We start from the raw sequence: 11,423 nt of genomic DNA, 5'->3' as shown, positions 1-11,423 counted from the left end.
ACACTCTTTCCAAGGGTCCCTTTTCTAAGCTAAATAATCTTCACTCAAGAGATAATGTCCTTAATTGGTTCGTCTACGATGTCTCGCAGAATATATATGTCGAACAGCTTGTAGCTAGAGCTTATAAGGTAAAACTCCATCCATGGACCAGCAGTAAATTTTTAAACTCGAGATGAACACGTATCAAACGAAAAAAAGCGAACGAGAGAAAACAAGTAAAAATAAAATAAAATAAAATATTGAAATCATAATGATAGACCGACAGAAAAGGGCGTATACATCGGGCGGGTGGTTGATCGGCCACGCCGAGGTTTTTCCAGTCCCGACACAACTTGCGGACCTCTTTCCAACCACTCCCGCAATGCAGACATGGCGACGAGGCTTTGCCACGTCGGTCGCCAGACTCAACCATAGCTCAATTACAAGATCTCGTCCATCTATTCTACGGTGCGCGCAGATCCTCCAGGCCAGCAGAAAGGATGGTCCTTGCAGTTTGGAAGAGCAAGAGATCAAGGTGAATGGCTTCATTCGCTCGGTCCGGAAACAGAAGCGGTTTGCTTTTGCGGAAATCTCTGATGGCTCCACTGTAGAGCCCTTGCAAGCAATTTTGAAGCCAGCGCAGGCTTCCGAGTACGTTTCCATTGCAAGCTATGCGACACACCGGATTCTGCATGAAAGTCAATTGAGCCTAACTCGAGCGCTTTTCTTCCAGTCTGTCCACAGGAACTGCCGTGCAGGTATCGGGGATATGGAAAGCTTGTCCGCCGGGAAAAGAGCAGAGCCACGAGCTCCAAACGACCGACGTGACCGTTGTCGGCGCATCGGACTCAGAGGTGGGTTTCGCGATCTCGTCCGCCAATGCAAAATAAAACAGTCCATCTAACCGGCAAACCATGACTACAGACGTTTCCGATTCAGAAGAAATACCATAGTCCCGATTTCCTGCGTCAGATCCCCCATCTCCGCATCCGCACACCCTTCAACTCGCTTCTCTCGCGGTTCCGGTCCGAGTGCCTATTCCAGCTGGGCATCGTCTTTCACTCGCTCCCTGATGGCGCATTTACGCAGGTGCAGCCCCCGATTATCACATCTTCCGATTGTGAAGGGGCTGGCGAAACGTTCACCTTGGTACCACGCGGCGACGCGGCTGGATCCAGTGCCGACACCGAGCATTTCTTCCGGGCGCCCAAATATCTTACTGTATCGTCGCAGCTTCACCTCGAAGCGTATGCGGCTGAGCTAGGAAATGTGTGGACCCTGGCACCCGTGTTTCGCGCAGAGAAGAGCGACACTCCCCGCCATCTCAGCGAGTTCTACATGCTCGAGGCCGAGGTCAATTTCATGTCTGACCTCGACGCCCTCACGGGTTTAGTGGAACACATGCTGCGCGACCTGACGCGTCGATTGTACCATACTACTGTTGGGCAGGAGATCTTGTCTGCAAAGCGGTCCGGAGAGTCCGGGAAAGAGGACGGTGTAGAAGAGTCAGGCCTCTCTCTGCAGCAGAGGTGGTCTGACCTGATGGATGGGCCCAAATGGCACCGGGTTACCTACACCCAAGCAGTGGAAATGCTCCAGCGAGCAGTCGCCGAGGATGGCGCCTCCTTCGAGCACGCTCCCACCTGGACCGGGGGGCTACAGCTCGAGCACGAAAAGTACATCGTGGAGGTACTACACCAGGGCCGCCCAGTCTTTGTGACAGACTACCCGAAATTCATCAAGCCGTTCTACATGGCCCCGTCTGGCAGCTCCGGCACTACAGAAGGCAGTGATAAATTCGGCGAGACAGTGGCCTGCTTCGACCTGCTTCTCCCAGAGATCAGCGAAGTCGCGGGCGGCTCCCTGCGCGAGCACCGTCTGCCCGAGATTATCCAAAACATGCGCGACCACGGCCTGATCAAGCCCCGCGTGCTCTCTGACTCCGAGGCTGCAGCCCCGAGTGAGCCCTTATACCCCCATCTCTCCCCGACAGAGGATCTCAGCCATCTGCAGTGGTACGCAGACCTGCGACGCTGGGGCTCGGCACCGCACGGCGGCTTTGGGCTTGGGTTCGACCGGTTTCTGGGGTACTTGGCCGGCGTATCGAGTGTGCGAGATGTGGTTTCGTTCCCGAGATATTTCGGTCGGGCGGACTGCTAAGAATGGCGGGTGAGTTCGAGTCTTGTGTCTGCGTGGACGATGTATATATACAAGATGATAGTGAAGTGTATGATACCTAGGTCAATGATATTCATTATTGACAATGGCTCTGTTTTTTTTTTCTTTCCCTTCCTTTCCTTAAGGCAGGTGTGTCCTAGACCTCAGAATGCCAGGCCCTCCACCAGAGGATCAGATCTCAAATGAGAAAGATTCCATACCTAATTAGAAACTAGCTATTAATAGTGCACGTACATCTACAGCTCTTAGCTGCTCGCCTAACTAATTAATCTACTATCCAACCATTATCTTAAACATATCACGCGATTCCAACCTTGGATAAAAGAGACCATGCAGAGCACCAGAATAGAAACCTGCGTATAAGGCCGCCGGCATAGAAAGAGTAAGCCTCCCTGCGTAAATATTGCCCCAAACAAGAAAGATCACCCTCTCTATCTCTCTCTGCCCCGTCTCAATTGCAGTTGGGCTATACACACATACACACAAACATGCCAAGTTTGAATGTATTCTATTCCACGATTATTTGGAACTAATCCAAGCCCCAAGTCCCAAGCCCCCCGCGGCCCCAGGGCACTGGGCTCCTCCAGCGCCCCCTTTGCAAAGACCGGGCAATCATCATCCTTTGGGGAAGGCTACCTGCCTACTAGGGTTGAGCATTATCTCTGGATGGAGAAGTAAGTCCATGGATTACAGGAATGAGTATCCAGTGGAGATGTACCTGCTTATGTAGTAGCGTATATGCATGTCAGGACAGTAAAAAAAGAAGGAATGATAATGATGATTACGGCAGATATACAAAAGGAATATAATCTGCAATGATCATCCCTCGTATATTATTTAAGGTAAAAAGAAGGAACGGGGCGGGGCGGGGGAGGTCATGTCGTAGCACTAGTTTATTATTATTATTATTGTTATCATTGTTTATGTATATCATATTGCTGTTGTTGTTGGCGTTGTTATTTCCAAGCTGCCATTGTTGGTGTTGGGGACGGGCTGTCACACCCCTTCTATGCTTATGTTGTAGGAAGTATCTCTACCCGTCTTCGGATTTGAGCGAAGAGAAGATCAACAATGAATCTTCAAGCTTCCTATCTGAGGCAGGGTAAACTGCTCATCCAAGCAATGCAGATGCATGGCGTGACCAGGGAATCAATCAAGGATTGGGGCGGGAACAGGATCAAGAGGGAAGAGGGACCGCCCCGAACTCAGTCAGCTTTGAGGGATTATTGGATCTATCTACATAATTAGGCAATAAAGAACAAGGGCGCAAGAAGGGGAGGAGGAGAGGGGTAGGAATTGACCAGCGGACCGAATAAGCTAAGAAAACCGCAGGGGCGAAAGGATTAAGGATGAGTGAGAAAGAGGAGGGGGAAGCTCTTGTTAGCCTCTCGTTAATAGAACAGCCCTGCGACTTGGTGGTTTAGTGTTAAGGGCTGCCCCCGGGGCCGTGAATATTCGCCGGCGTCGATCTTTTTTTCTTTTGTCTCTATATGGCATGAGATCGGTGGATATCCCACAACATACACACTAATATACTTTGCCCATAAGATAATATCTATAATAATATACCTCAGTCGTCGCTATGGGTAATTCGAGAATAAGCACGCTACAGGATCCCACGCAAGGCCAAGCATTCGAGTGCCCACTATGTAGGCGTCCACAATCATATTAAAAAAAAAAAAAAAAAAAAAAAAAAAGAAAACCGGGGCGCGAGTCAGCCTAAAAGGCACATTAATGCTCCTGGGGGTAAACAAGAATACCGGGAAAAAGAAAGAGTTGAAAATTAATTACCAGGCTACAGAATGACCGCGGCAAGCAAAAAAAAATGACAAGAAAAAACGTGGTGCATGGGTCTTGACTGGCTCTTTCGATACTTTAAATTTGGATTGCGGAGCTCGCTCACAGATCCCGAGCGCTAATCATAATGAATGTAGAGGGTTGTAGAGTGTATGTAATGTGTATACACTCCTACTGTACATGCAATATACAATATACAATATGTGTACAGTCATTACATATCCGCAGTAGTGTGGCAGGGGGTGCTAAAAAGGAAGTGAGTGGGTTTCGTAGGATCCACATCTTTCTTGGCGATTGATTCGTGGGCTTCTACCGAGAGTCAGGGAGAAAGAAAGAAAGAAAGAAAAAGCCTAGCGTGTGCTCGGATCGGCAATGCCCGAAGACTATAATGAAAGTAAAAGGCACTCAACCAGAAGAAGGATTCCTCGGGAATCGGTCGGGATGACATTGTTGGCGCTAGATGAAGGCAAATTACTTTTCGTAAGGGCTCCGGGGGGGCCCTTCGGGTTTTGACTATGAAGACAGCCTCACGATAGGCTCGCGCACAGACAGGCGCTAAATCCTCAGGGGCCAACCACAACACTCGGATCAACAGGCCAAGAGGCCCCAACCTTACCGGGGTTAAGCATAAGCCCAAAAAAGATTGTTCGGCCAGCGTCCGAGGTGCGAGTCACAGGCGGGAATATTCCTGTCTGAGGTGTCACATTGGATGAAATATGTACATGGTGGACATGGATAGTCAATAATATAGCTAGTCACATTGGGAATTTATGACTTATGATTGATTATTATATGTCCATGTCTCATGTCTCATTCTTTTCGCCTTCGACTATTTCCAACGCGATCCATCAAAGGAAGAGGAACCGGGGGGAAGGGACTTGAATTCAAGCGAATTATTGCCGACGCGGAACCTTTTTTTTTTAAGCTCTGATTCATATAAAACCCGATCACCGACAATTTCGATATTTACTGGCATCCACTACGTAAAAGAATAGAAACAGAAAAAAAGAGAAAAAAAAACTCCACATGGCACTCTCATTCTACGGCTCCCAAGGGCAAACCGAGGGAGCCTTAGGCGCCCTGACATTTGCCACTTCGCAAGAGCTTAAGCCCAACCCAACTGGGGCTGGGGGGCCAGTGTTGGCCCCTCTAGTCTTGGCCGAGCCAAGATTTGAGGGGCAAGTAGGGCGACAGGCAGCAAGATAACTCTAGTTTCCTTGGATGCATAGACTCTATGACTAACAGCCATGGAACCTAGTATGTATAGTACATGAATACAACTTAAGGTGTGGAAAGTATTAGTTTTTTAAAAAAAAAAGGGGTGGGGGGATCACACACACCCTGACGATCTTCTAACCCCAAAAAAGGGATGCAACAAGACAAAGCAAAAAAAAGGAAAAAGAAAAGAATCATTAAAGCCAAACGCTATAAGAACCAGTTTTAAAGATTATTCAAGACCCACGATCCGAGCACATTCCCTATTCATCCAAGCGGCAAGTATACTCCGTAAGGACTGCTTAATTATGCTAATGGAGATAAGCTCGTGCGACGTTTCACAGAATTCAGGCTTGGCAACCTTTCTTTTATTATTCTTTTTTGGTAATAGATTAAACTATAAAGGGTAATTCTCCTGTTATGCATGACAATACAGAACGTCTGGCAACCATATCGGAAGTTAAGTTGATCGCAAATGCCTGGGGCCGATGCAAGGGCACGTCATCGGCCCCAAGGGCCCCGGGGCTGTCAGCATGCGCATTCGTGGATTATGTATGTACATGGTTACATAGTATGTATACATAAATAATATCTATTGTACGCGCAAGTACATACCTAGAGGGGTAGCAAGTGTGGCAAGAACCAAGACCCCATCGGCTTCTTCCAGGGCGCATAAGGCCAATAATCTGATTAACGTCTCCAATCGAGTCAGGAGTAAGGCTACAGGGACTATTACGAGTCGGAGATTATGCGTTGATCAGGTGTAGTTTTTTCTTTTTCTTTCTTTCCTTCATTTCCTTTTCCCTTCTTCCTCTTATTACTACACTACTACTACTTCTACTACCACCACTATCGATAGTGTACCCATAATTATAGCATCAATACGTCGAGAAATCACCGTGCAGAATCATAAAACGGCTAACCCGCGTCGGTTTGGCCCGCAAGGGCAATGACTCTTGCAAAGCGGGTAATATATAATATAGTACAGTTAGCCGGTGGAGCCGCGACTCAGTCCAGACCCACTCGGCAGGATGCAAAGGAAGTCCTTCGGATGATCGGAAGGCAAACTGATTGGGAATTTGGATGTAGTCGACCTGGCGAACCGTGGAAATATGTGAGATCCTTGTTCCTCCCGAGGCCCTTGGAGCCTTGTCCCTTGATCGGCCTTTCCGGATATACCGAGCAGAAAATGAGAATAAAATAAAAGATACGAAAGAAAGAAAGAATAACACAGTACAAGGCAATGGGATTATTCTGCATTCCAATCGAGTAATAACTTCGCAAAAATCCTGCAAGAATCTCACCAACAGAACTGGGGCCGGGCTGACGATGGATTTGGCACATGGTGCAATTTGGGGTGATTGATCTTATGCTTATTCTTTGATTTTGGTACACTAACTGTACAGAGGTAATAGGATCGCCAAGAATGTTTACCATGATCAGCAACCTGGTGGTTCGCCTGACCAGTAGCCTTATTCTCCTCGGCCTCCCATTAGCTCTTAGGCACAAGGCACTAGCTTGCTTCTGATGTATGTGGGAGGGGAATGCATACATGAGTCGAATGATCATCGCTATGCGCCCGGTCCTTTTCTTTTTCTTTTCTTTCTTTTTACATGGATTTCCTTGAATAAATCCACGACACAGTACGTACGACCTTGCACACCCCGTCGACCTGGTAGATGGGAAAAAAACCGAATCACCATGCGACTGTCACACAGACAAAAGATAAATTATAGGACGATGGGATATATACTTTTGACCCAGGATCAGCGGGGAATATCACTACTCGTCTGGGGCAGTAGCATGCAATCTTGCTATCCGCAGCACCGAATCCGGTCGGAAAAGGAAAACCAAGAAAATAAGCCAAGATCAACCAGCCCCCCGAACCTAATATATTAATTTGCTTACTACAGTATTGTTATGATTCTCGGTATTCTTCTTTCACAGCCTGATGCAACGGCGATGCGCTTGAACGGATCGTCAGTCCTCCGTGCGCAAGATCATCGAGTCAAAAACACAACACTAACACTAACACTAACACTAACACTAACAGTGACAATCAAAAGAAGCGGGCTCGCAAGCGCGGTTGACTGGACCATGAATCATGAATCATGGGCGAAGTAAATCACCAACTGACAGGCCTTCCACGCAAGCCTGGTCAAAGTCCAGCTATTGGCTCTTGATGTCAACATATGTACAAAGTATATGTATTTTGACCGAGGCTTACTGCACGAGTCACCGTGCACACTCGGGCAAACTAACCTTATCGCCCGAGTCAAGCTGGCAGCCCCAATGGTCCCAAGCTATAATCAATACTATTGATTCTTGAGTCGCATGCGGAGAAACCGAGTCTCACCAATAAACTTACTGTGTATATCATATCCGAATAGCATATGTTGGTTGTACCAATCAATCTTACGGGTGTTTGGGGTTTTTGTTATTTAGCTTTTGTGCATCAGGGATACTTGATGTGGATCTTGCCAGTCTTTTATGCTTACTCTCACTCTATTCTATAATTCCGTATTTCTATTTCTATTTCTTAATTTCTTATTGTCTCCTCCCCGAAGATCCGTCAAGCTTTGCGGTCAGCGCAGGCTAAATCGAAACTGCCGCGTCACTAGATACGATTACGAGTCACGAGAGGCCACTGTGGCTTTTTCGGCGTTTTCGGCCTCCCCCCCCCCCCCCCCCCCTCTCTCTCTATTGACGTTCAGCCTTGGAAGTGTGTGGTTGGCAGCCTTATTGACTATCCTCGCACCACTTTCCTCTCCTAGGCAAGTCGCTCGCACAAGGCCACTACGGAGTTAATAATCCTCCGTTGGGTGTGGATACGAAGAGTCAGGTTCCATGGTTTGTAATCGTGAGTACTAAATCCTATGTAGTGGACACCAATTTTTTTTCCTTTCCTTTTTCTTTGACTCTATAAACTGGAGACTAGTCATTGACGAGCCGACACGTTTCTGACTGTACAACGTCCGAGGGTCTGTGTAATGTTGTCGACCCACCATTTCAAATAAGTATACGTTGAATGAAATAAATCAAGATAGAACTTAAAAGATGAAAATAAAAATAAAAATAAAGAATAGAACGATTCTTATCCATGTACTGGTATACAGAATACCCGGGTATACAGTAATCTCGAAAGGACCAGGGTGGATGCGGGCGCTCTAAGCGAGCATAAAGTTCACCTCGTGTTGGATTAAGCTTAAGCTTTGGGGGCACTTTTTTTTTACTTCTTCCAGTTTGGAATGATTTTACGAAACATGGGGGGCGATCCTGGTAATGCCCGAGATTTTTATTTTTATTTTTATTTTTATTTTCTTCGATAATCAATAATAATCCCTGGTTAAAATAGTGTTGGATTATCATGCGACACTACTAATAATATCTGAGGGCCTTGCCAAGGGATGAGCCAAGCCCTGGCGAATAACCTTACCTGTGTACACTGCCCGCGCGTAAAACCACTCCAGCACAGCCAAGCAACTCAGCCATGGACCTGAAGTGATAATACGGCGAGCTGTGACGATCACGTAACTCTGATTTCCGACAAAAATAAACATTAAAATCAGATTGGAAAAAAGAAAACTAGTGATCGTTGTGTCTGTTTTTAGACTATCTAGTACATGTACATATATAGCATGGCCCCCTAGGGGGCGATCGGCGAGATATTATAACCCGAATAAGGTCTGTAAAGTAATCCTTGAATCTTACTTGGCCTAGGAAATTCCCACCTGCCATGCTCCAGCGCCACAGCTGGTTCCAAGGTTCCCATGCACAAAGAGTCATGCAAAACCCAGTGGATTTCAAAAACCTTTCATCGGCATTACTTTCTTTTTTCTTTCTTTGGTAAGAGAGTGGATCATCTGCATCTTTCAACCTTGCCCCACGTAACTCTGTTTCTTTAATGCGAGGTAATAATAATGATATGCTACTATTGGTATCCACATATTAATACAGTTCAAAATATTATTATTTTATTTTGAAAATAATACATATTATTATAATTTATTTTTTTTTACCCATTTTCTCCACAAGAAGCTCGGCGTTAAACAGGCTGCGTCCGATCGTCGCTTGGATCGCTTGGCTCCGTCCCTTTGGCCTCCGGTTCCCTTATTTAACCTTCTTTTTATGATTCTTCATTAGCTTTGAAACACGACGCTTTTGTGCTTAAAAGACGCCTCTCTCCCGCTGATCCAGACTGATTCCTTTCTTTCTCTCTCTCTCTCTCTCTCTCTTTCTTCTTCCCCCTTCCCCCTTTGATTCTTCCTGGAATCTCGCCGAGACAAGCCTAGAGGGCCTGAGCCATTCCTTTCAACCTTGTGGGGTCCAAAGGTGAGCCCCCCTCCCCACCCAACACCCTCTCTCATCTTCCTTTTGGTCCTGCGCTTCCTTGTTGCTCCTGTCGGCATCCTGTCTTTTTTCTCCAACCGTGGCCCCACCCCAAATCTCTGCACGGCCTTTCTCTCTCTTTCAGTCTTGTCTTCTTTGGGAAAAGAGAAAAATCGAAAAAAAGAAGAGAAAAAGAAAAAAGAATTTTGGCTTCTAACCCCGGCGTAAAACAAGGCCCAGCCGTACCCCATAGTCACTGACTCGGATGCTGATTATATGTTTCCCTGGAACCCTATTCCCTCTCAATCTACTTCTTCCTTGCTTTTACTCTTTGCCCTTGCCCTTTTTTTTTCTTTTCTTCTTCCACTTCTCTCTCTCTCTCTTCCTCTTATTAATAATCTCCAGATCTTATCTGACTCAGGTCCATCCCCCACACCTGGGTCATCAGTTGATTTGAGATGGAGACCTACTACGGCCACATCCGCACGCCGGCGGACGCTATCATCCTCTTCGAAGCATGTCGCATCGGTCTGCTCCCACGAGTGCAACGACGACTGTCAGAAAAAGAGCGTCAGTCCATTCGATCTGGGTCGGTGTTCGTGTGGGACGAGCGCGAAGCTGGCATGAGACGATGGACCGATGGGAAATCATGGAGTGCCAGCCGTGTCTCTGGCAGCTTTCTGACTTACCGGGAAATGGAGGGCAAGCGCGGCGGGAGCAACGTCTCCCAAAATGCCTCGCGGGGTGGCAAGACGCCTGAAAGCCGTGGGAGCGATGAGGACCGGGCCGACGGCACTGACGAGGGTCCGGATGGGTATCGCTACAAGCCCGATGGCCTGATGAAGCAGTCATTCAGTATCACCACCTCGGCGGGTCAGCACTTGCATCTGATCAGCTACTACTCTCGCTCTCACCCCTCTGCTGCCAATCTGCAGCAACCTACTACCGATCCCGCACTGCGACATGTCCGGCCTCAGAAGGGTCTCTACCCCGAGTCTACTGTCAATGACCAGCAAAACTTGCCCGTTGTGACTCGCGGCCCTATGGCCGGAGCTACTTATTCTATCACGCCCCACCCCATGAATGGGTTCTCGCGTGCCACCCATGCCCCTTCCTACACACCCTCCTACGCCTGGCCGCCTACCCCGCTGCCAACACCACCGACAGTGGCCGTTCCGTACGGCGCTGCTTACCTCCCGGCAGTCTCTGCGACCAATAGGCATCCTCCTCACTATGCTCAACATCCTCACCACACCCCGCCCCACCAGCCACCACACCATGGCTTGCCGCCGCCGCCCCATGGGCTACCGGTGGCATATGAACGACCTCCCCCTCCCGAATCATCCATCCCACCCCCAGGCCCACCGTCAGCACACCCAGCTTACCCAGGCCGGTCGCCGCGCATGATTCACGAGCCGCCACATGAGCAGCAACGAAGCCCACCGGGTTACGGCAAACCTCACCCAGATCCGCGCCTGGCCTCACCCCGAGTGCCGCCCTCGGGCGCCCCTCAGAACAACGGGCTTGCTCCCAGCCCCCACATGCTGAAGCAAACTCCCCCAACCTCCCTTAAGTCGCTCGGCCCGATCGGCACGCCGCCCAAGCTCGCCGACCCGGCATCTGCGGGCAACACTGTCCCCAGCATCGGCACCCTCATGAACGGGACTTCGTTGGCTCCGCTGTCCTCGATCACCACCACTGCTGGTCCTGCCTCTAGCCCGAAGGGCGCCCCCGCCGGCTCGCCCGATGGACCCCGCGATATCCCCAATGAAAAGATTGGGTTCGCCGGCGAAGACATGAGAGCGCTGCGCCAGCTTGACCGTGTCTTTACGGCATAGATGTGATTTCTTCGATCTCAAGAGCCTCGATCTAAAAAAACAACAACAACAGAGAGATATGGGAGATATGATACACCTCAGCTCTGT

General features: G+C 48.5%; 2 protein-coding genes across 2 annotated transcripts; both read left to right on the top strand.

The window, feature by feature from the left end:
* Window positions 1-361: 361 nt before the first annotated feature.
* NUU61_004944 (asparagine--tRNA ligase SLM5) lies at window positions 362-2,139 on the top strand (the record flags this gene model as incomplete). Its single annotated transcript, XM_056655526.1, has 3 exons — window positions 362-630; window positions 713-833; window positions 904-2,139. The coding sequence occupies 3 exons, from the start codon at window positions 362-364 to the stop codon at window positions 2,137-2,139; spliced, it is 1,626 nt and encodes a 541-aa protein (XP_056511139.1).
* A 7,817-nt stretch (window positions 2,140-9,956) lies between these two features.
* On the top strand, window positions 9,957-11,336 carry NUU61_004943 (camp independent regulatory protein; the record flags this gene model as incomplete). Its single annotated transcript, XM_056655525.1, has 1 exon — window positions 9,957-11,336. The coding sequence occupies one exon, from the start codon at window positions 9,957-9,959 to the stop codon at window positions 11,334-11,336; it is 1,380 nt and encodes a 459-aa protein (XP_056511138.1).
* Window positions 11,337-11,423: the final 87 nt, after the last annotated feature.

This window comes from Penicillium alfredii (genome assembly GCF_028826965.1).
Source record: "Penicillium alfredii strain IBT 34128 chromosome Unknown utg000007l_segment0_segment0, whole genome shotgun sequence".
In the NCBI taxonomy this organism is placed as follows: Eukaryota; Fungi; Ascomycota; class Eurotiomycetes; order Eurotiales; family Aspergillaceae; genus Penicillium; species Penicillium alfredii.
This window is presented reverse-complemented; position numbering and strand designations above follow the sequence as displayed.